Source organism: Orcinus orca, chromosome 2, assembly GCF_937001465.1.
Source record: "Orcinus orca chromosome 2, mOrcOrc1.1, whole genome shotgun sequence".
Taxonomy (NCBI): domain Eukaryota; kingdom Metazoa; phylum Chordata; class Mammalia; order Artiodactyla; family Delphinidae; genus Orcinus; species Orcinus orca.
Genome location: NC_064560.1, coordinates 187,668,728 through 187,693,759, shown reverse-complemented (window position 1 = coordinate 187,693,759; position 25,032 = coordinate 187,668,728). Strand labels below are relative to the sequence as shown.

General features: G+C 42.0%; 1 protein-coding gene across 9 annotated transcripts in view; it reads left to right on the top strand.

Annotated features, from left to right (window-relative positions):
* The window catches only part of EFCAB11 (EF-hand calcium binding domain 11), a 585,886-nt gene that overhangs the window by 125,329 nt on the left and 435,525 nt on the right, over window positions 1-25,032 (top strand). For 6 of the 9 annotated variants that reach the window (XR_004480551.2, XM_033418543.2, XM_033418555.2 and 3 more), the window contains one exon: window positions 20,119-20,190. The exons of 1 other annotated variant lie outside the window; for it this stretch is intronic. Coding sequence is in view for 7 of the 8 variants with exons in the window: in XM_033418543.2 (XP_033274434.1) it covers window positions 20,119-20,190 (72 nt within the window). In the remaining variant the exon portion in view is untranslated. Of the gene's footprint in view, window positions 1-4,850; window positions 5,183-20,118; window positions 20,195-25,032 lie in introns of those variants that run through there. 2 more of the 9 variants (XM_004262328.3, XM_049705647.1) reach the window with 2 other exon arrangements.

The window sequence follows — 25,032 nt, the reverse complement described above, 5'->3', positions numbered from 1 at the left end:
ATCCACGTGGATTTCTGACAAAGGTCTTTATGATCTCAGAAAGCACAGAATTATTATTAGCTGGGCATGGGACTGTGCTGTGAATCAAGAGACCTGGTTTTCTGGCCTAATTTTGTTGCTAGCTGGATAGGTAACTTTAGGAAAGTTGCTTTATGCTTCTGAGCCTCAATTTCCTCATCCATAAAATGGCAAGAGTGGGTTGGGAAAAAAAAAAAAAAAAAGAATGGGTTGGGTGATTTCTAAAGTCTCTAAAAGGAAAAAATGCCTGCATGCTCTTATTCTGGGGAGGGGGTGGGAATTTGGAAGCATGATGGGCAGGTTAGACCCCGCCTCCATCCCAGGGTCCCAGAGCCCGTGGGGCTGACAGGCGGCAGATCTGAAGCCCTCATCGCAGCAGCCCACTTCACTGGGCAGGGCGGGGGGCAGGGGTAGGGGTGCAGAGAAGCGACAGGGAAGAAAAGAAGACATGAAGCGTTCCCACCTCAGGGTGTTTGTTCTGTACGGTCCTCCAGAGATGAGAATACCAAGCGCGAAGTTCAGACTTGTTTTATCCCTGCGGTTTGATTCAAACTAAGAAAAGGGTTCTGTTTGTTTTCTCTCCCCGCTGGGAGCTGTTTTCAGTAAAACTTCCATACGCGGGATATATTTATTGCTAAAGAGTGTCAAGTGTGCCGAATAGTCAGACCATGCAGTCACAGAAAGAAAACTGCCGCGGAGGAATGTGCGCCCAGACGGCGGCACCCGGGACCCTCCTTCGAACACACTTGTTTAACAGTTCTGTCCATAACATCTTTCCTTTCATTCCTTTCTTATAAACTCAAATAAGCCCTCGAAGTGCTAAATGTTTTTCCTTTGTTGGCCATCACTTGCAGCATGATTTTATCAAACATGAATTTTCCCTTAGCTCTCAGTTGCGTGCAGGGGGAAGCTGGCAAAATAGAGAAGAGGTGGCTGTGGGGTGGGGGGGCGGGGGGGGCGCTTGTGCGTGTGTGTGGCGGGGAAGAGATCTGGCTACAAAAGTAACAAATGCTCCTTGTACAATATTTTGGAAATAGAGAAATGTAAGAAAAAGAGAATAAAAACCAACCACATCCCTAGCAAATCAAAGGTAACTGTTGTTAATATTTTGGTATTTAGTCTTTCTTGTTTCTCTCCATGTTTTTGTTAAGTGAGTTTTAGATCCCATGCTTTTCAATCATTTTGCCGTTTTCACTTTATAAATAACCCTACAATCAACGTATCTGTTCACACTTTTAAGTTTTTTCCTTAGGAGAGGTTCCTAGATGTGGGAAGACCATACTGGGTAGTATGAACTTATTTTTTCATTTTTAGGACTCCTGATTCTTCTTACCAAATTGCCTAATTAACAAATGTGACTGCCTCTTGCAGCATCTGCCCCTCTGTGCTCTCACTGATGACTGAATGTTATTTATTTTTCAAATCTTTGATAATCTAATAGGTGGAAAACAGTATATCTCATGTTTGGTTCTGTTTCCCTGCTTGCTAGTAATATTGAACATTTTCACATGTTGATTAGCTCTTCCTGTTCCCTCTTCTGTGAATTATCTATCCATGTCATTTACCTCTTTTCTATGATGAGAATATTGACCTGTTTCTATTTTCATCACAACTATTATTCCCAGTGTGCTGTTTTCCTTTTATTTTATGATGATTTTTTGATCTGCAAAGTTTTAAGTTTTCATATATTCAAACTTGTGATCTTTTCCTTTGCAATTTTTTCCCACTGCTTTTATACTGAGAAAGTTTTCCTCATCTAGAGGCCAGGTTAATATCCATTTGCATTTTCTTGGTTGCTTTGAATTTTAAGATTGTTTAGTGCTTTGGAATTTAGTTGGGTATTTAGCATGGGGTGATGATCTAAACATTTTTGTTTCCAAATTGCAAGCCAGTTTCCCCCTTATCATTTACTAGATAGCCCCTATTTATATATAATGTCTTTTTTTTTTTTTTTTTTTTTGCGGTACGCGGGCCTCTCACTGTTGCGGCCTCTCCCGTTGTGGAGCACAGGCTCCGGACGCGCAGGCTCAGCGGCCATGGCTCACGGGCCCAGCCGCTCCGCGGCATGTGGGCTCTTCCCGGACCGGGGCACGAACCCGTGCCCACTGCATCGGCAGGCGGACTCTCAACCACTGCGCCACCAGGGAAGCCCTATATATAATGTCTTGCTTATTATATTCTGTATTGAGTTCTTTTACATCCTAGGGGACCTTTCCAGGCTGTGATCTACTCTCTTCCCTTATTCTTACACCAAGGACACACTTTTTCCCCCAGTTCTTATAATATGTTCTAAAACCTGGTATTTCTTGTTTTCAAATTGTTCTCAGCTCTTCCTGCCTGTTTATTTTCCAGATGGATGGTAGAATCATTTTTGCGGAGTTCCAAAAACCTCCCTGTGGGGTTCCGATGAAAATTGCGTTCAACTTATAAATTAATTGGGAAGAATTTGGCATGTTTACAACGTTCAGTCTTCCCATCCAGGAACACACATATGGACATTTTAAAATATCCTTTTGTAGGTCTCCATGGAATTTTGTAGTTTTCTTTATGTAAATTCAACACATTTCTTATTAAGGTATTTAAAGATAATTTTATATATGGGGTGCGTTTTTTAATGGAATCTTTTCCCCCTTTAGTTTAGATCCACTATTTTTAATATCACTTTTTCCCGAATGACTGCCAAGTACTGACAGGAATCTAAGGGAAAAGCATATTTGTTTCTTTTCAAGCTTATAAACTCAGAGATTTAGAAGTAGAACCGACCTTAAATAAAACTTGTTTTTATATATGATAAAACTGGGGTCGTGAAAAGTCAAATTTCTTTACAGATCATGTAACTTATTAGAAAAGTAGCTAAATAGATGAATACTTCCAAATGTCCCTATTCTTTGTGTTGAGGACATGTGAAACTCAACTATCCAAAACAGAACCCACGATCTGTCCCCTTGTATTAATTTCCTACGGCTGCTGTAACGAATTACCCCAGACTTAGTGACTTAACACACATTTGTTAGCTTTCCATACTAGAGGTTAGGGATCCAAAACGGGCCTCCCTGGGCCAAAATCAAGATGTCAGCTGGGCTGCATTACAGCTAGAGGCTCTAGGGGAAAATCCACTTCCTCTCCTTTTCCAGCTTCTGGAGGCCACCTGCATTCCTTGGCTCAGGGCACCTTCCTCCGTTTTCAAAGCCAGCAGCTTAGCATCTTCCAATCTCTCTCTGACTCATTCCTGAGTCTTCTACTTACTTCCCTCTTCCTCCTTTAAAGATCCTTGAGATTACATTGGGCCCACCTGGATCATCTAGGATACTCTTCCGTTTTAAGGTCAGCGGCCTTAATTCCATCTACAACTCTATCCCCCTTTTCCCATGGAACACAACCATACGCTCCAGGGATTAGAACATGGACATCTTTGGAGGGCCATCATTCTGCCTACCTCAGCAAGGATGAACTTTCAAAATGTATATTTAAGCACATTAGCCCTCTCCTTGAAGCACTTTGGCAGCTCCCCATAGCTCTTTGGATTATAACCAGAATCCTTAAGTGGCCCACCAGGTCCTGAGCAGTTTCATTCCATTCATCCTCAGCCTCATTGGGCTCCATGCTCATTCCCGCTCTGTACTCTGGCCACATTGCTTCTTCCAGTTCCTTGAATGTACTTGCTGTCTCTTGCCGTGAGGCCCTTGTGCATGCTGTCCCCTCTGCCGGGCAATTCGTCCCTGCCCTGTACTTCACCACCTTCTGTTTCTCCTGCAGGGCACTTAGCACACTGGTGCTTCTACTTTCTTGTAGAATTATTTAATTCTCTCGCTGGCTGAACTAAAAGCTGCAAGGGGCTCTATTTCTTTTCTGCTCACCCCTACATCTTCAGAACCTAATGCACTTGGTCCATAGTGGCTTTTAGTGTGTGTCTGATGAATACGTAAATGAACTCAAGAATCTGTTTCTCAGAAAAAGCATTTTTAGTGAATGTGTTCATTGACACAGCTATAAAAGCAAAAAGACTGGGGCATTTCAAAAGTCCAACAAATAGGGGCCTCCCTGGTGGCGCAGTGGTTGAGAGTCCGCCTGCCGATGCAGGAGACACGGGTTCATGCCCCGATACAGAAGAATCCCACATGCCGCGGGGCGGCTGGACCCGTGAGCCATGGCTGCTGAGCCTGCGCGTCCGGAGCCTGTGCTCCGCGGCAGGAGAGGCCACAACGGTGAGAGGCCCGCATACCGAAAAAAAAAAAAAGTCCAACAAATAAGTAAATTATTATAATTCCATTTGATAAAATCATATATAGCCATTAAAAATGGAAATAATAAAGACTATAACAATGGGGGAAATGTTTATAGCACATTTAAAAGAGCAGAATACAGAAGTTCTTACCCTAATCAGAAAGAAAAGTGCCACAGTGATCATAGCAACTGGTTTAAGATCATGGGATGGTAAGTGACATTTCTTTTCTCCCATTTCCAAACCTTCCTATTCACATGTTCATATATACAGCACATGTTTCTTGAATGCCAGCGTGGGTGTCAGGCACTGCATCAAGTCTCAGAACAGCACAGTGAACATGTATGTGGTCTCTGCCTACTGCAAGTTTACAGTCAAGTGAGGAGGAAAACTAGTAATAATATAACACAGGTGGTCCAGTATTCACGGACTATCACTGTATTTGAGAAAACATGGACTCCTTTACCCCATGTGCACCGTAGGCTAAAGAAAGTATTTGTAGTTTGGGTTCATCATCATCATGGCACTAAAAATTTTAATCGAGGGGGAAAACTGTAGGAATAGACCCATTTCGTTTAGGCTTTGAAGATTTCCTAAATTGGCTTTCCAGCCCTTAATCACCACTTTCCAAGATGTAGACTGTACACCCCACAAGGAAGACATCTGGGGAGGTGATGAACTTTTCCTGGTTACCTTAGTTCAACCACAGCAAAAAGATGTGTGCAGGTGGTCACGAGGTCACCACTGATGCCTGCTCAACGCAAACTCGTTCCCAAACAGTCAGTGCGTCCTCTGCACCCAGTTCGAGGAAACCGGAAAAACAGCTTTCCCAACATGCATTTTCTTGTTTTCATCTTCTCATATTTATGTACTCTATGACTGTGCCTCTTTGCTTGAGCATAATGTAAATACTTAATTGGTTTAATAAATATCCTGAAATAGCCTCGTTGAGTTCTAACTAGAAGGGCACAAACATTTTACCTCACTTAGCCAGCACAGATCAACACTTTGTATCTTTAATGATGATTGGGATCTTTTTTAGTGGCTGAAATACTCCGTAATCAGTGATGTGGCCCTGCCTGTGGGCAGGAGAGACTAGATAATGGGTAGAAAACGTCACGCTGGTTGGGACCAGTAATTTGAACCCCTGAAATCAGTATTGCTGTGGCCATTTATGGGAGAGTCCATTTTCTTCCCAAGGCTAAGAAGGGCCCCACCCCTACCCCCCAACACACTCCTAATGTCCCTTGGTGATTTACGCATTACTGAAACCCTCCTTGAGCCAGCTTCCGTTCTCAGCCTGAGACCTCCGGAGACTCTCTCCAACCCTCCCACCCGCTCAGAAGGCAAATGTCATGCCAGCTTCCGGCACTGTGGTCACCCCGCTGGAGAGTGATTCTCAGTGCTGAACGGGAGGGGAGAGGCCCGTGAGGATTGGAACAGGGGGGTGTCGTGTACTTTGTGAGACCTCATTAAGCGGGGTACATCCCCTCTTCTTCCCCCATCCCCATACCAACTTGGGAATTATTAGTTCAGGGATAGAAAAGGAGTCCTGTTTTCTAGCTGTTGTGTGAAGAAGCCCTTCCAGGTTCTAGTCCTAAAATATCCCCTCTGCAGTTGCACTTGGAGTCCCTTGGTCTTAGCCTAGGATTTGATTAATTTGGCCATGTTCATTCTCTTTGCATTTCATGATTTTCTGAACACTTGCCATATGCCCTCTGAACTTTCATCTCTTTCCACTGGAGTTCTATTTCAACTGCAATTCTGAAAAAGCCCTTGTGGTTATTCCACTTGGTGTGACTTTGTGATTATAGGTGGGCTTTATTAATAGGCTACTTCTGATCATCTGAGGGAATTGTTTCATTATGAAGTGTTATTCATTTTTTATATTGCTTATTATTGTCCACAGACCCAGAGGTTTTAAATGCTGAGAGTATGCTGTAAACAAAAACATAAATAATTTATTGCAATTATGAAGTAAGGCCAGATTTTCTATTGGCTCAGTGATGCATATCATTGAGAACTGGCCTGAGATATAAAATCTTATTTTCCCTAGTGGATTATTTAAAACTACAGTGTAAGCAGTTAAAAATCTTAATTTTTATAAATTCCTGTACTCTCATTTAATGAAAAAAAAAAACCACCCTGACTTGATAGAATTTTAAAATATTGTTCCTCTACCAAGCTATATAGAGTTAATCCCTTGGATTACTGTGAGTCTCTACTAATACAGTATGAGAATATCTTTCAGGATCTGGCTGTGCCAGAGTCCCTGGGGTGACTGTCAGGTCCTGTACATTCCTTTGAAATGTGAGTGCTTTTAATTAGATGGAGCAATGGATATTCTTTGTTTCTATATTATTATATTATTATCCTTCTGTTGCCAGAACTCCCAGTCCCGTCTAATTGCAAGGGAGGCTGGAAAATGTGGTTTAGCTACGTTCTCAGGAAGAGAAGGAAATAAGTTTTGTTGAACACATAGCAGGCTCTGCCATGGAAACAGACTCCAGCCATTCCCAGATGGAGAAATGGATAGTCAGTGATCCCAGCTCCTTTTCCTACCAACCTGTTTATCCCCACCAATTTGAAATAAGCAAACAAAACATTCCACAGTCCCCCATCATATATTATTAAAAGTATATTCTTCTCGAAAACCTTATACTACTAGGGAAAATAAGCATTATCTGACAATTGGTGTTTCTGACTCCGAGGAAGTGTGCTTTTTAAAACAGCAAGCTTCCTATCTGACAGTGGCTAACAGCATGATTAGCAGGGCATTTATACATGGCTCAATGTTTATAGTTCATATTTCAACTTCAACTCTATTTGTTGCATTAGCAAAATGAAGCTTATTAAGCTTTATTCTTTTAGTTCGTCTCTCCAAGTATCTGAACCCCCTAATACTCAGCTTTCTTGTCTGGAAGTATGTAATCTTTCCTACATTACACTTGAAAGTTCAGCTCATTCCTAAACCTCCAATCAAGGATATGAACTTGTTGCTTTCAGAGAGGCCCCATCTGTTCATGGAGCCATTATGCCATCAGTTAAAGTGGTCAGAGTTCATTTTATTGCCTCCTTTGTGGAAGAACTTGTAGTGTAAAAGCCTGTGTTATTGAAAACATAATTTTCCTCATCATTATGCTTTCTTTCTAGCCAGATCATAACCTGCTAGAAATCTATTGAGCATAGAGTGAAAAGCTCTTCAAAATAGCTGTTCTTAAGAGATTAAATGATTGCCATCTCTGTCCCATTTCTGTTATCTCATAATCAAGTTCAAGAAGATACTAGATATCTCAGCTGAGGTGATTATATATTTGAAATAGAAATGGCTTTATCTCCATTCATATTTCATACTATTGAAGGCAGGATCATTTTTTTCCCATTTACATGTATATATGTTTATGGTTCCTTACAACTGCCTGTGGGTTAAAGACTCAAACTACTTTTTTTTTTTTTTTTTTTTTTTTGCGGTACGCGGGCCTCTCACTGTCGTGGCCTCTCCCGTTGCGGAGCACAGGCTCCGGACGCGCAGGCTCAGCGGCATGTGGGATCTTCCCAGACTGGGGCACAAACCCGTGTCCCCTGCATCGGCAGGCGGACTCTCAACCACTGCGCCACCAGGGAAGCCCTCAAACTACTTTTTAAAGGCTAAAAATGGCTAACGGGGGTTGGCTTGCCTTTTTAGACTTTCGGTACAAAGACACTAGTTGTAGATTAAGATCCAGCGTAGATTCATCAAAATGTACGGCTGTATCAAATCTTAGCAACCATAGTCGAGCAGCTTGACCAGTGAGAAGCTTGAGATTCACAGCTGCTGAGACACTTGCCCAGGGTCACCTAGCCTCGCTAAGATGAAAGCTCACTCCTAGGCCTTTTCTGGTGGATCACACTGCCTCCTTGCTGCATTCAGAGTAAGCCTCTTACACAGATATGGCGTGGAGAGAGAACGGAGGACCTAGTGACCCAAAAGTACAGGAACCAGATTTTTTATGCTTAGTCCAAAGAGGCTCACTTTTGTTTTTGTTCTTTATCCTTAAAGCTGTCTGATCCATGCTATTTTCTTCCATCACAATTTCTCTTCCAGAGATTCAAACTGAGAAAAAAAGATCATCTCACTATTTATTAGCAGTTCTGCTAAAACACTTGATAGAGAAGGAATATGAAACTCTTTGCCAGAAATGAGACTTTGGGCTGTATGTTGATTGCATTTATCCACATGCACACAAGTAGTCAATAATCAGGCATACTGAAAGTACATTCTTTCCTCCTTTTAAAATATCTCTAGCTTTACACAAGATTCCTCATTTTAAAAACCTAGTAAATAGGAAAAAGTGAGTCATTATTTATGGTTAATCACTTTTGCCAGCTGTGACTGCATTTCACATCCATTTTCCTTTCTTCTTTCTTTTTCTTGGACTGGAGAATCTATCCTGTCACTCTTTAGGGAAAAACCATATCGGTCCCATCAATACCTTCTTTCAGCACATAATCACAGTTAAGCCACTGTAAACAAAGATTTTTGTTGGATTACAGCAAGGAAGTAACTTCTTTAGAATGCAGAACTGTGGAGAATAATCCAGAATCTTGAGATGGCACCTAAAGAGAAAAATCTGAGTTATTTTAGGGTTTCTTTCAAAATGGAATAATTATTTCAAAAATATTGAATTTATGAGTGTCTACTCTATGTCTACCAAGTTCCAGATATTATAAGGTTTAGAAAAGATTTCAGATGGGATACCTGGCATGTCAGGACACTTTTATTTGCAAGTACCAGGAAATCCATTTCATACTTCCTTTAACAACCCAGGGAGTTTATTGGATCAGGTGACTAAGAGTTTTGAAATTGGGCATGCTTCAGGCCTGGTTGATTAGGCTCCAGTTCACTCTAATTTTTCTGATTCTTCCCTTCACTGTGTATAGCTCCATTTTCAGGCTGATAATTGACAATGAAAAGCAGGTGCAAAAATTTTTGGATCAATGGCTCATAGAACTGTTGTGGACTTCGTACTCTTGTGGTAGGAAAAGGACCATTGTAATATCGTGTCACCTCTGCATCCCAGCTGAAAGAGCTTCTCCTTTCTCAGCTCGCAAACAAAATTTCCAGGCTTCATTATGGTTGACCCAACTCTTTGCCCATCACCAGTGGTCAGGGGAGGAATGCCACGTACTAATCAACCAGCGAATCCTTAAACCAGTCACCACACTAAGGAGAGTGGGATTAAATTGGTTGGCTTATTAGGCCAGTGGGATCCCCCTTCTGGAGCTTGGAGTGGGAACCCGTCCACCCAAATCACACAGCTGCTGAGTAGCACAGGGGATGGGGGCATAGATGCTGGGGAAGTAGCTGACAGCATCCACTGTGTCTTTCATCTAGTAGGCTGAGCCTGATCCTAATGAGGCCAAAGTTTTGCCTGGCTTGTGTCATTCTTTGTTCCTGGCCATCCTTTTATCCTCCACAGTTCATCCTCAATGGCCAATTCCACCACCTGCCCACAGCCAGTCCATAGCTGTACCTCTGCATCCAAGTGGCAGAAGAAGTCTCTTATACTGAGGAATATATTGTCCTCACCTAAAGTCTAATAATACCATTTATTGTTGGCAGGCTAGATAGTAAGTAAGACATGCATATGATACAATGAAGAGAATGCTGCTCTCTTTTTCTGGTTGACTTTGGCATTTCAACTGCCTGGAACTTCAACCTTCAGAGCTCTTCTTAAAGGGAATATTTAATTTGCTCTAAAAATCATTTTGCACATAGAAGAAACTGATCTGTTTCAATAGTGAGTCCCCTTTTACTTGAATGAGAATCTGATGTGACATATGCTGTTGATGACGGCAATTTAAATGCCCCGTGAGAACTTCATCTCTCAAAATAAACTTTTCACTGTGTCAGCCTGGGATCTCTCTGAAAGCAGAGCTTCGGATGAGGGCTTGCATTGCAGGTTGCTTGCTTGGGGCACAACCTTGGTGTGCAAGAGCTGAACAGGTAATGAAAGCAAACCGGCGCAAGGACCTCTTACCGCGGTTGTTACATCTGTGAGCGACTCAGTCCCACCAGAACCTCCCATGAGCCGAGAGAACCTCAGAGGGACCGAGGGAAAGTGGTTATCCATTGACGCCTGTCCCCTCATTGGTCAAGGGTCACCTATGGGGCGTTAACTCCTTTTTTCATACTTCAGGGCTGTAAGGGTTAGGCCCCGCCCAGGTGATTCCAGGCAATCCCAGGTGAACAGGGGGAGGTACCTGGTAACGCGAGGCACCCCCAGCAAAGGCTGGAGCAAAAGATGGGTGGCGAGTGTGAGGCGGGGCACGAAGGGGGTGCAACACACACTAAAGGGAAGGCATCTGCCAGAGCCATGTACGAACCTGCAAAGGACCAGAAACCATCTACGTGGCTCTTCTGTCTTTCCTGGGTGTCTGAATGGCTTTTCTTTCTTTCTTTCTTTCTTTTTAACATCTTTATTGGAGTATAATTTCTTTACAATGGTGTGTTCGTTTCTGCTTTATAACAACACGTCTCTAAAAAGGTAAAATTAATAAACACATCACCGACTGAATTGCTGTCGAGCCCTGCAGGACTCTCATCAACAAAGAGGCAAGCACGCCAGTGAGGAGAACCGGCAGGGTCCTCAGAAGAGAAGGCTGCTTGCGGGAGGAGCTGTCAGCATCGCATCTTCAATTGGCGGGTCCTCTCATGCCCAGCAGGGGCTCCTTGCTTGGAGGGTAATTTTTACTCTCACTGTTCAGTCAGTATGATGGCTTTGTCCCTAATATAATGGTAGTTCTGACTGTCCTTTAAATTATTCCATAAAGAATCAGAAAGAAGGCCTCTCTCCCTTTTCCCTGCCCCAAAAATTCCACTCAGAAAACTTTTCTCATTTACATCTTTGCCTCCACATTAAATTTCTCATTCATGTTTCAGGTGAATCAAATGCAGCGTCAACTTTCAACACCCCGTGTAACTATCACAGTGACTCAAAATAATTGCCGACTGTCAGTGTATGTGCTGCGAACACAGATATGCCCGCCACTGGCTCTGTTATCACCAGAAGAAGGCAAAGCTTGCGTTCTTCTCTGGGCTCCATTCAAAACCTTAGTGTCGGCGAGGCAGAGTGTTGAGGCAATTATCTGCTTAATCTGTCCAAGAAACATATGCCTCCTCTGCCCTGAAATCACTTGTTTAGAAAAAAAAGTCTTTAAAGCAATTTTCTAGTAAGTATAGATTTAGCTGGAATGTTCCAGAGAATTGCCTCCGACTTTGGCTCCTCTAGCTCAGTGGTTTTCAATCAGGGATGGTTTTGTCCCCCCAGAAGACACTTGGCAATAAGGGGAGACATTTTATTTTTCTCCCGTTGCGGAGCACAGGCTCCGGACGCGCAGGCTCAGCAGCCATGGCTCACGGGCCCAGCCGCTCCGCGGCATGTGGGATCTTCCCAGACTGGGGCACGAACCCGTGTCCCCTGCATCGGCAGGCAGATTCAAAACCACTGCGCCACCAGGGAAGCCCGGGGAGACATTTTTGACCGTTATAGCCGGGGAGGGCTGGGGGAGAGTCCTACTGGCATCTAGTGGGTAGAGACCAAGGATACTGCTAAACATCCTACAGTGTGCAGGACAGCTCCCACAGCAAAGAATTATCCAGCCCAAAATGTCAGCAGCACCGACACAGAAATCCTGCTCTAGCTGTTGAGGATTTATACATAAATAAGGTCACTTGTTTAGAAAATTCAGACCAAAAAGAAAAAAAATTCCTTCCTTCAATTGAAAAAGAGATGAATATTAAAGACTATTTTAAGCCAAAATAAACCATAAGACAAGTTTGTGTTTAGCCTATAATCTTCAACTTCTGCCCAAATGAATATACGTGTTTATAAGATTGCAGTTATATATAGTTTGTATTCTTGTTTCTACTTAAAAATGTCACTTCTATAGTCTTTACATCATTTTAATAGAGAATATTCCATTGTTTCAATTCCTTTCTCTTCGTTTCTTTCTTTCCTTCCCTTCCTTCCTTCTTCTTTTTTTTTAAAAAAGTAACTTGAGCAAAAGCACGCACTCCAATTTGAAATCTGGCTTTGGAGACCTGGCCATGGGGCACTCTTGAATGATTATTTTATTTTTAAAAATTTTATTTATTTATGTTTGGCTGCTTTGGGTCTTCGTTGCTGCACACGGGCTTTCTCTAGTGTGCAGTGAGTGGGAGCTACTCTTTGTTGCGGTGCACGGGCTACTCCTTGTGGTGGCTTCTCTTGTTGCAGAGCACGGGCTCTAGGCACTCAGGCTTCAGTAGTTGTGGCTCACGGGGTCCACAGTGCAGGCTCAGTAGTTGTGGTGCACAGGCTTAGTTACTCTGCAGCACGTGGGATCTTCCCAGACCAGGGCTTGAACCCGTGTCCCCTGCATTGGCAGGAGGATTCTTAGCGACTGTGACACCAGGGAAGCCCATCTTGAATTATTTACAACAAAAATTATTTTCAAAACATTATAAGAAATTGGTATGATGTAAATTTACTACTTGTGAGAAACATTTGCTATTTATGTATTTTTAAAATTTAAAAACAACCTATGTTTTTCTTTAGAATGTAATATTAGAGCAGCACTGGTGCTGAGCTTAATAAAAAAATTCACAGCGTGAAACCCTGGCTCCTTCAAGGTGGGGGCCACTTAGCCTCTAGTTCACAGGAACATATCTAGTCTGGGCTAAGTCCACACTGCATCACAAAAGGAAAGAGTATCTCTGGGCTTTCTATCCTGTTCCATTGATCTATATTTCTGTTTTTGTGCCAGTACCATATTGTCTTGATTACTGTAGCTTTGTAGTGTAGTCTGAAGTCAGGGAGCCTGATTCCTCCAGCTCCGTTTTTCGTTCTCAAGATTGCTTTGGCTTTTCAGAGTCTTGTGTGTTTCCATACAAACTGTGAATTTTTTTGTCCTAGTACTGTGAAAAATGCCAGTGGTAGTTTGATACGGATTGCATTGAATCTGTAGATTGCTTTGGGTAGTATAGTCATTTTCACAATGTTGATTCTTCCAATCCAAGAACATGGTATATCTCTCCATCTATTTGTATCATCTTTAATTTCTTTCATCAGTGTCTTATAATTTTCTGCATACAGGTCTTTTGTCTCCTTAGGTTTATTCCTAGATATTTTATTCTTCTTGTTGCAATGGTAAATGGGAGTGTTCTTAATTTCACTTTCAGATTTTTCATCATTAGTTTATAGTAATGCAAGAGATTTCTGTGCATTAATTTTCTATCCTGCTACTTTACCAAATTCGTTGATAAGCTCTAGTAGTTTTCTGGTGGCATCTTTAGGATTCTCTATGTATAGAATCATGTCATCTGCAAACAGTGACAGCTTTACTTCTTTTCCGATTTGGATTCCTTTTATTTCCTTTGCTTCTCTGATTGCTGTGGCTAAAACTTCCAAAACTATGTTGAATAAGAGTGGTGAGAGTGGGCAACCTTGTTTTGTTCCTGATCTTAGTGGAAATTGTTTCAGTTCTTCACCATTGAGGACGATGTTGGCTGTGGGTTTGTCATATATGGCCTTTATGATGTTGAGGAAAGTTCCCTCTATGCCTACTTTCTGGAGGGTTTTTATCAAAAATTGGTGTTGAATTTTGTCGAAAGCTTTCTCTGCATCTATTGAGATGATCATATGGTTTTTCTCCTTCAGTTTGTTAATGTGATGTATCACATTGATTGATTTGTGTATATTGAAGAATCCTTGCATTCCTGGGATAAACCCCACTTGATCATAGTGTATGATCCTTTTAATGTTCTGTTGGATTCTGTTTGCTAGTATTTTGTTGAGGATTTTTGCATCTGTGTTCATCGGTGATATTGGCGTGTAGTTTTCTTTCTTTGTGACATCTTTGTCTGATTTTGGTATCAGGGTGACCGTGGCCTTGTAGAATGAGTTTGGGAGTGTTCCTCCCTCTGTTATATTTTGGAAAAGTTTGAGAAGGATAGGTGTTAGTCCTTCTCTAAATGTTTGATAGAATTCGCCTGTGAAGCCATCTGGTCCTGGGCTCTTGTTTGTTGGAAGATTTTTAATCACAGTTTCAATTTCAGTGCTTGTGATCTTTGATAAAGGAGGCAAGAATATACAGTAGAGAAAAGACAGCCTCTTCAATAAGTGGTGCTGGGAAAACTGGACAGGTACACGTAAAAGAATGAAATTAGAACACTCCCAACACCATACACAAAAATAAACTCAAAATGGATTAAAGACCTAAATGTAAGGCCAGACACTATCAAACTCTTAGAGGAAAACATAGGCAGAACACTCTATGACATAAATCACAGCAAGATCCTTTTTGACCCACCTCCTAGGGAAATGGAAATAAAAACAAAAATAAACAAATGGGACCTAATGAAACTTCAAAGCTTTTGCACAGCAAAGGAAACCATAAACAAGACGAAAAGACAACTCTCAGAATGGGAGAAAATATTTGCAAATGAAGCAACTGACAAAGGATTAATCTCCAAAATTTACAAGCAGCTCATGCAGCTCAATATCAAAAAAACAACCCAATCCAAAAATAGGCAGAAGACCTAAATAGACATTTCTCCAAAGAAGATGTACAGATTGCCAACAAACACATGAAAGAATGCTCAACATCATTAATCATTAGAGAAATGCAAATCAAAACTACAATGCGATATCATCTCACACCGGTCAGAATGGCCATGATCAAAAAATCTACAAACAATAAATGCTGGAGACGGTGTGGAGAAAAGGGAACCCTCTTGCACAGTTGGTGGGAATGTAAATTGATACAGCCACTATGGAGAACAGTACGGAGGTTCCTTAAAAAATTAAAATTAGAACTACCATACGACCCCACAATCCCACTACTGGGCATATACCCTGAGAAAACCATAATTCAAAAAGAGTCATGTACCAAAATGTTCATTGAAGCTCTATTTCCAGTAGCCAGGACATGGAAGCAACCTAAGTGTCCATCAACAGATGAATGGGTAAAGAAGGGATGGCACATGTATACAATGGAATTTTACTCAGCCATAAAAAGAAATGAAATTGAGTTATTTATAGTGAGGTGGATGGACCTAGATTCTGTCATACAGAGTGAAGTAAGTCAGAAAGAGAAAAACAAATACCGTATGCTAACACATATATATGGAATCTAAAAAGAAAAAAAATGGTCATGAAGAACCTAGGGACAAGACAGGAATAAAGACACAGACCTACTCGAGAATGGACTTGAGGATATAGGGAGGGGGAAGGGTAAGCTGTGACAAAGTGAGAGAGTGGCATGGACATATATACACTACCAAACGTAAGGCAGATAGCTAGTGGGAAGCAGCCTCATAGCACAGGAAGATCAGCTCGGTGCTTTGTGACCACCTAGAGGGGTGAAATAGGGAGGGTGGGAGGGAGGGAGACGCAAGAGGGAAGAGATATGGGGACATATGTATATGTATAACTGATTCACTTTGTTATAAAGCAGAAACTAACCATTTTAAAGCAGTTATACTCCAATAACGATGTTTAAAAAAAAAAAAAAGGAAAGAGCAGAATCTTGCTTAACAAATCAGGATGTAAAGAGACAAATGCTAAAGCTCATGGTGATAAAAGTAATTATAACCACTTATCTGATGAGTCAAAAAATGTTTGTATTTTAACAGATATGAAAACTATTGGGATTCAGCTGAATGGACAGAGTCTAGTCCTGCCTGAAATTCTCAATGTATCCCATTGTCACCCTGGGTCTTCTGCCCTTCGAAGTCCAGATAGTATTGCCTGGGACTCCCATTAAATATCCTATGGAATTTTAAAGCACTTCCTAGGTTTTTGCAAATTTCTGGAAGGCCTGTGGCTCTGAGTTCTCGTCTCTCTGAGTTAATTCAGTTGATGGTCATCTTACCATACCCCCCTTTTGTTGCTCCCTACTGCACCTGCTCAGACAGAACTCATCTCCAGTGCCGAACTCAGCACACACTCCCCAAACACACCATCCCCCCTTAGACTGTGTGCCTGTCAAGCCCTTGGTGAAGATAAAGGAGAGGTTATAACATGCAACACGAACAACTTCGGTGCACACAGTAAACGTAGCAGTTAATTAAAGGACCCTTTGATCACTGGGGCCTTTTTCTTGGGCCAATTCCCATCGTATAGCATCCCAGCCTCCTCCCTACCCCTCAGTAGCCCTTCTCCCTGCATCCTGTCTTATCTTGCTCATCATCTCCTTCCTCCCAGATGGTCCTATATTGTTCATACTAAGTTACACAGAGCAGTTCAGCTCTCTTGAGTCTGTACTCCCCACATCAATTCCAGCTCTCCCTTTGCATCTCAAAACCAAGCAAACCAAAAAGCCTTTAATTTAACAGGATTTACATGTCTAGAAAGCAGTTATTGTTGTTCATAGCAATTTATTTTCCTCTCATCCATCTGTATAAACTTTGTTCATTCCTTTAAAAAGACAGTTGTGAAATATAAGCCTGTATGTATGTGTGTATATATGCATGTATCTATATCTATGTCTATAGCCACATGTCCAGTAAAAGAGAAGTTAGTTAAGTGGCTTCAAGTGCTTGGACTTCAGCTACAGGGCAGGTTAGACGCAGATGTGTCCAGTGCTCTGCCTTGGTTTCCAGTTTCCAGCTCTTTATCTCTAAATTGTTCAGCCTGACACTCAAGGGGTTCCTTCCATCCATTGCTCTACTGAGCAACCTCATCTTTCAGAGTCCATGTCTTACTTGGTCTCTCTCTACCTGGTCTGTATTTACAAAATGTGGTGGGGCATGGAGACCACAATTGACCGTTCCTTATTGGTCCCTGAGTGATGGCTCCTAGGTGCCTTCTTCGGTGTGTTATTATTTCTCTGGCTAGTATTTCAGACTCTACAAAAACAGTGATGATATACTTTCTTTAATCCCCCCAAACCTCCTGGGAGGCAGTAGATATTCCAAAGTGTTGTCCACTGTTTCCCCAGATTCATTTACTCCACAAATTCATTCACTCTGCAAACATTCATTACCCGCTATGGGCTAAGAGGTGGGGACACAGCAGCAAACAAGAGAAAGTTCTTGCCTTCCCAGAGTTTATTTCTAGTTGGAGTGACGGTGGTGGAATATTTCAGTGCTGAATGTATGTTGGTGACACCAAGACAGCACACTCTAGTTTCATAAGGAGAGTATACTCCTTTTAGGGTTAAACACTGTAAACAGAAACAATGAAACGTTTTACCTAATGACGTTTTCTTCATCTCCTCAGCATACCACTAATTCTACCCACCTGCCACATCTGCTCGTCCATCACATGGTGACTTGAGTGTGGGTGCTGTGAAACTTTCCTTCTTGGGAATAATACCGTCTGCAATGAAAAACAGTATTTTAGCTTTTAAAATTATAGCTCTGAAATGTGAATTTCCTTTTCATTCTCCTTGAGACGACCATATATATATGTGATGAGGAAGAAAAGTTGAAGACAGTATTTTACCATGTCTCATTCTAAATATAAACATGATGTTCCTCCATTCATTATAAAAACGCCACTCCAAGCCTTATGAATAAACTTTTCCATTTTAATACCTCTTGGTTATACTGTGCCCATTTTATGATGGGAAGCTTTGGCAAAGGCAGCAAGAAAAATAAGTTAATGGAATTACAATAAACTTATTTACTGAGAAAATCAGGCAAAAGGATTTCCTTTTCTACAAGCATTCAGCATCTCAATAAGTGAATGAACACACACACACACACACGTATATATATATCAGAAACAGTTTATTCTAAATATTACTTTTCTAGGTTATCCACTTACTCACCCTATGAGATTTATAGTTCAATCATATCAGTTCAGAGTGGGAAGAAAAAAGGCCATTTATCTAATCCAATTCTTTGAGAAAAAATACGTAGGCAATATTAAGAATCTTCAATTATCTAATTTAATAGGAGGGATGATTTATACTCTGTAATCAGTAACATGTGATACTGATTATTTCTAATCCCTTAGAAGAGATCCGACATTCTGCTTTTGGTCCTGTATAGCATGAAATCGTCATGTATATTTTACCAAAAGAAGTAACAAGAATAATGGCCCCTACAGTCTGCAATCATTTTATACTAACATACTGCAACATGGTTTTGCCCTGGGGCAGAGAAGTAGGGATTTTCTCTACTTCAAAAGAATGAAAAATTATTATCACTCTATCCAGTACCATTATAGACTTCAGAGACTTTGGCATGAAATATTCAGAAAGTTTATTTTAGAATTCAATATTTTAAAAGCCTGCTTTAAAACTATTACAGTGATTAGTGGCTTTGTTACTCGGGCCAGTCCTTGCTTTAAAAAGCCCTATGTCATGGTTAATACCATTTGCCGTTTCAACAAACTATAATTTGCACCAACCCAATAAGGCAAATAAGGCACGTAATGCATTGTTTTAGAGTGCCCCCCAAAGAGGAATTGGGACCACAACTCATCAGTTAGCTTTCAAACACACTCCTAAACACTGCTTTCACTGGTAGCAGTTGAATGTATTGCTTATGCCATGATTTTGTCCTTCTGCCATGTGTTATCTTAACCAGGTGGAATGGGTGCCATTCCTCTGCTCCCTGTTCAAGGAGCAATGTCCCTGTCTCAGTGTCTGTAGCGACACACACGGACAACCCAGCTGAGGCCGCCCACACCCTCCGCTGACCAGCCAGAGGCTCACATCTTCACCTCTCTCCATAGGAGTCAGAAAAGCTTATCAGGTGTTTGTGAGGAATTAACCAAGCTTCCGAGGCCATGAATGAAGCCAGTGAAAACTTCCGGAGCTTGAGTTAGCTGCATGGGAATTGCAACACAACCGCTTCTCTCTGGACCATCCTATTTACATAGGGAGACATGTGGAATAGAGTATAGAGCCCTGGTTTGGGAATTTAACAATCATGATTTGAATTTCAAATCTGGTTACTTACCAGCAACATGATCCTTCAGAAACCACTGAACCCCTTTAGGCTCCATGTCTGTAAAATGGACCCGTCCTGGCATCTGTGCACAGATTTGATGAGACAGGTGATATAAAGACAGTGCGAGGCAGGGTGTCAGTCACTGTTCCCATCGTTATTATTTACTCCCCAAATGTTTTTCTTATCTCTTAACTCTTTATTCCACACTTCTGTTGTGTAATGTGTGAAAGGAAAATCAAAATGGAGTTGGTGTTGCTAAGAGAGTTCTCTAAAATGGAGCCAGGAGACCATTAAGGAAGTGTGACTTCTGCACATCAAAATCTTTTGTCCTGGTGACGTCATCCAGAACACCTTCCAGAAACGCAAAATATTTACTGGACCCTTACCTTAAAACAACGTGTGACTCCTCAAGGGCAAATCTTTTCTAACTTGAGTCAGAGTCAGTCACAAATTTCACCAAGCAGCTTTTAACAACCCCGTGGCTTTTCGTCTCTTCCTTTGAACACTCTTTCGGGGTTATCCGAATTTGTATCTCCCAAACTGCAATTCTTCAGACCCTAAATAAACTCTTTTCTTCTTTGCAGCCTCCTGCATTGCGTTTTTGGTTGACAAATGCATGTATATTTATTGACATATCACAGAAAGAATTTGCAGGATGACTAGAAAAATCATCACTCCTGCCTTTTTTCATATAACCTGTGCACTTGATGACATTCCTTTAAATTTATTGAATATATTATTTCTGTAGGTTTTAATAAATAACTTTTCCTTTCCTTCACACCTTAGGTATTATCAAGGAAAAAAAAAAAGATAAACATCAACCTCAGCATTCAAGTAGATAAAATACGTGCCTCTCACGTAGACATGAAAAGAAATGAAGGTTCTGATGTGCTCTTGATGCATAAGGTGAGACGAAACTAACCTGTGAATAACTTTCTGTTTCATTTTCCAGGGAAGTAGATCAAGACTCAGATGGTCATGTCAGCTTTAAAGACTTCGAATATGCCATGAACTACGGACAAAAGTAAGCCTAACAATTGTGTGCTGCTTTGGGCAACCTGTGGGGAGACCGAAATAGATTGTGATATATTTAGATGTCGAATCCCACTCTACCAATGATGTCATGCTGCATACCTTCCGTTAAACTCTTCATCATGGTTCTCAGATGCTCACAGTTGCTTGCACTGCCACTGGGATGGCCCCCAACCCCCCTCCTCTTTACTCTCAAGCCCCGACTCCCCCCCGACCAATGCTGCCAGCCAGGATGCTCCACTCAGTTACTGGTCCTTGCCACCCTACCCACAGCCTCCCTGATCCTCAGCAGTTCCTAGTGTCAGGAACTGCCAGTGGTACCAGTTTCCTTCCTGCATTCAGCTTTGGTTGAACAAATAATAGCATGTACATGCAACTGAGTGTTGACTGTGTTCCAAGCAACGAGCAAGGCTTTTGGAAAACAAAGTTAAGACTTCTCTAAGACAATGTATCCTTAGTAGTCATCAAAAATCATCATCGCAAAAATGGCCCTAGGGCGCTGGTTGTGCAAGATGGAAAAACCAGATTGAGCTGACATTAGTATAAGTCTTCTCCAGCTGCATACAGAGGAAGGACAGGGTGCAGTAAGGATATCGGAGGCAAAAGACTTACCTGCAGAACCCATTAGAATGGCCTGGGCCTGCGGTTCCTGCAGCAGAACAACAAGCCCTGGGCTGCCCGGCTGCCCTGTGCTGTACCCTCCCTGGTTCTGGGCGGCTCTGCCCTGCCATGAGAGCCTTAGCCATCTGTGTTCCCGTCCTCTGTTTTCTGCCCATCCATACCTGGGATCCGGGGACTGCTGTCCTAGAACAAAAACTGTGACCCTGGACATTCAGCACTTATTTTAAATAAATACTCATATCGGTACTAATATTTTATCTGTAAATGTTCAGAATGCTAAACATTAACAACACTGTGAAAACATCTAATATAATTCAAATTTTAAAAGTATTAAAGGTCAAAGGAAATATGTACATTTGTCAAAGAGAAACATTAAATAAGCATCCTTCTGACACAAAGTATTAGCAGATAAACTTAATAAACTGTCATAAATCAGAGGAGCCTACAGAGACATAACAGCTAAATGTGATTTGGTGTTCTGGAGGGGATCCTGGAATAGAAGAAAGGACGTTAGGGAAACACTAGTAAGGTATGCACTTTAGTTCATAATGCTATATCAATATTGGTTCATTAATTGTGACAAATGTACCATACTCATAGAAAATATTCATCATAGGGGAAAGTGAGTGAGTACATGGGAACTCTCTATTCTATCTTCACAATCTTTCTATAAACCTAAAACTATTCCAAAATTAAAAGGTTGTTAAAAAATAAAGTCTTATTCCAAAATTAGCATACTGAACACTATCTAAAATGAAGAAAACTTTGAAAATCATTAAGAAGTACACGTGAAATGTTATTTCAAGAACAAAGTGGATCCGTGGTATCATTGAGCATCACGTGCGTTTTAGGACAAATTGTTCTGGCTGATGAAAAGCCCTTTCCGACTTTGGGTAGAGTTTTATTCAGCAAGTATTTTCATCATAAATTGAATAGTTGAGTCATTGGTCCTCATCTCAGTACATAAGTGGTACTGCTTTTAGATTTTTAAAATATAAAAATTAGAGTAATCTACCAACAAAATGCTTATATTTCAGTAATTGCCAGAATACCAAAACCTTGTATTGCAATCACTATTTGGACCTTATTTCTTCCTGTAATCATGACAAGAGAGAGGGAGAGGTCACGTCCTCCCGTTGAGTGGCAGGCAGGAGGCCAGTGTGGGAAGAGCTATTGGGCAACTGCCTTGATCCAGGATTAGTCCAGGCTCTCTTCGGTCTCAGTGAGGTCTCAGTGACAGAAACCTACCCAGACTAGCTTAGACAGAAAAGGAATTTACTAGAAAATACTGGGCTAGCTTATATAATCCAACATAGGAAGGGTAGTGGTGCAGCTGGGTTTCCAGGAAAATGAGAACGAGTAACACAAGCACCTCCGGACTCTGCCCCTGTCCCCTGGTCACTGCAGCCTCACACCATTCTAAAAAGGAATTGGCCCGTCATCTGTGCAAGTGCAAAGACCCTAGAAAGAGGCTTCAGTTGGCCCCTGGATCAGTCAACTCTGATTCATCTTGAGGGTATAGGCTTGGTCCCTAGGCACTCAGCCAGGTGTGCTGAGGGCTGGTCACAGGAGGGGAAGTTGATAAGAGCTGGGTGGCCATCCCCTGTTCTTTTTTTAGAAGAAAGCAGTATGACCTGGACCTTCTCTAGGAGGGAGAGCACCTCGAGGATTTGATGCTTAGGAGGGCCCAGGCTCTCAGGGCAGAGCACAGACCAAAAGAAGGGGCCGTGAGAAGCTGCTCATGTCACCTTCCCTCCTTACCACTCCCTCTACACTCCGTCCAAATCCTTGTCTTGTAAGCTTTGCCCCAGCTTCTCACTTCCAGGCCCCTGCCCCACCCTCGTCCCCAAGCCACATGATGCTGTCTGCAGTGTGACCCTGTTGGTCTCCCTTCAGTTGCATGGCCCAAGGATGGGCATTTATGCAAGCTGATCAGCTCGGTCTCTCCCTGTGGAAGACCTCAGGAGTGAGAGTGAGGGAGGCGGAACAGCGCTCCTCCGGCCGAATGAGTGGTTATGACTCAGGGGCGAGGGGCAGACGTGTTTGCCACCATGTGGCCTGGAAAACCAAGGCAGCTGGTTTGCAGTGAGAGCAGAAAATGAAACAGACACAAAGAGGGGAACAAGAAAGGAACTAGAGAAACCCATGGTACTGGATTTCTGATTAAAGCTTATACACAAGGCCCAGTCATAACCCTTTGGGTCCTATGAGGTAACTCTGTATCCTTCCAATAAATCTTTCTGCTCAAGCCAGCTGGAGTTGCTTTCTGTTATCTGAAACCAAGAGAACCCTAACTGTTACAAGCATAGAGCCAAGGACAGATACTAGGTAACATCAACATTTACTGGGGCAGCAGAGAAAAGAGTCTTCTAAATAGACGAAGAAGAAGCAGCAGCCAAGATGGAAGAGGAAGCTGTCGCCAGATCTCTCTCGCTGATACCTCTGCCTCCAGCGGATCTCTCACTATGACCAGCTCCAGTCTTCCCCTGTGGCAACAGCTGTCTCTCAGAGATCACCAGTGATTTCCAGTGGCCAAACGCACGAGCCCCTCTCGGACCCCATCACACTGGTCCTTTCTCTTGGGTCCTTCCCTCTTTAGCCTCCACAGCACTGCTCTCTCTTGGTATTTCTGTGCCCATTCTTCCCATTCTACTCTCTTTTCCTGTATCTTCAACTATCTTGTAAGTGTTAGTATTCTCCAGGGTACTCTAATTGGCCACTCTTTTTTTTTTTTTTAAATAAATTTATTTATTTATTTTTGGTTGAGTTGGGTCTTCGTTGCTGCGTGTGGGCTTTCTCTAGGAGCGGCGAGCGAGGGCTACTCTTCATTGCGATGTGCAGGCTTCTCGTTGCGGTGGCTTCTCTTGTTGCAGAGCACGGGCTCTAGGTGCGCAAGTTTCAGTAGTTGTGGCACATGGGCTTAGTTGCTCCGCAGCATGTGGGATCTTCCTGGACCAGGGCTTGAACCCGTGCCCCCTACATTGGCAGGCAGATTCTTAACCACTGCGCCACCAGGGGAGTCCTTGGCCACTCTTCTTGATCAACACATTCTCCAAGGATGATTTCATTCTCTCCCAAGACTTCAGCTATCATTACGGGTGTGACTCCACCAACCAAACTTCATCTTTCGTCTTGATCTCTGCTGCACCCAGACCTGTGTTTTCATTTGCCGGTTGGACGTTTTCACCTCAACCCAAGCTCACTGAACTAAAATCAGACTCATTGTTTTCTCTGATTTCCAAAACTGGCTTCTCATTCTGTGTTTTCTATTTCTGTTAATGGCATCCATCCCATCCCCCACCCCAAGCTCTCATCTGAACCAGACACCTAGGAGTTTCTTTCAAATCTCCCCCATCTTCCTTCACTGTGACATCCAGTCAGTCACTGCATCCTTTGAGTCTGCATCTGCAAAAACTTTCATGACATTTCCTTCCATGCATCATGATCTCTCGGCCCATGTTCTTATTCCCACTCCCATCCGTCCATTGGGGCATATGTTCTTCTATTCATTGCTATAAAGATGAGTAAAGGGTGTGGTGACAAGTTAAGAACTAGACCCCACTGTCATGAAATTTAGTCCAGCATGTCAGTTATCTTCTCAAAGCACAAATAGAATTGTTTTTGTTTTTTTTTTCTTCTCTGCTCAGAAGCTTTAATAGCCATCTTTTCATTTGGGTCATGTCTAACCCTTAACGTGCCATTCAAAGCCCTCTACAGTCTTGTCTCCACTTGTCTGTTCAGCTTCATCTTTCACAACTACCTCTACCATACCATCCCACAACCAGGCAACTCACACACACACATCCAAGTCCCTTAGCCTAAAAACACCAAAATAACAACTAGATCTTTGCCCCAAATAGAAAATTAACAAATAACCTTGGAATTCATATCTGATGAGGTAATAGGAAAGTACACCATAAGATAAAATTCCATTTAAAAAAACACTGGGCCACCTTCATCCTAGTGAATTTGTTTTTTAATTTTTATTGGAGTGTAGTTGCTTTACAATGTTGTGTTAGTTTCTGCTGTACAGCAAAGTGAATCAGCTTTTTTTATACGTATACATATATCCCCTCTTTTCTGGATTTCCTTCCCATTTAGGTCACCACAGAGGATTGAGTAGAGTTCCCTGTGCTATACAGTAGGTTCTCATTAGTTATCTATTTTAGGTATATCAGTGTCCTAATGAATATTTTTCCTTCCCCATTGTCAC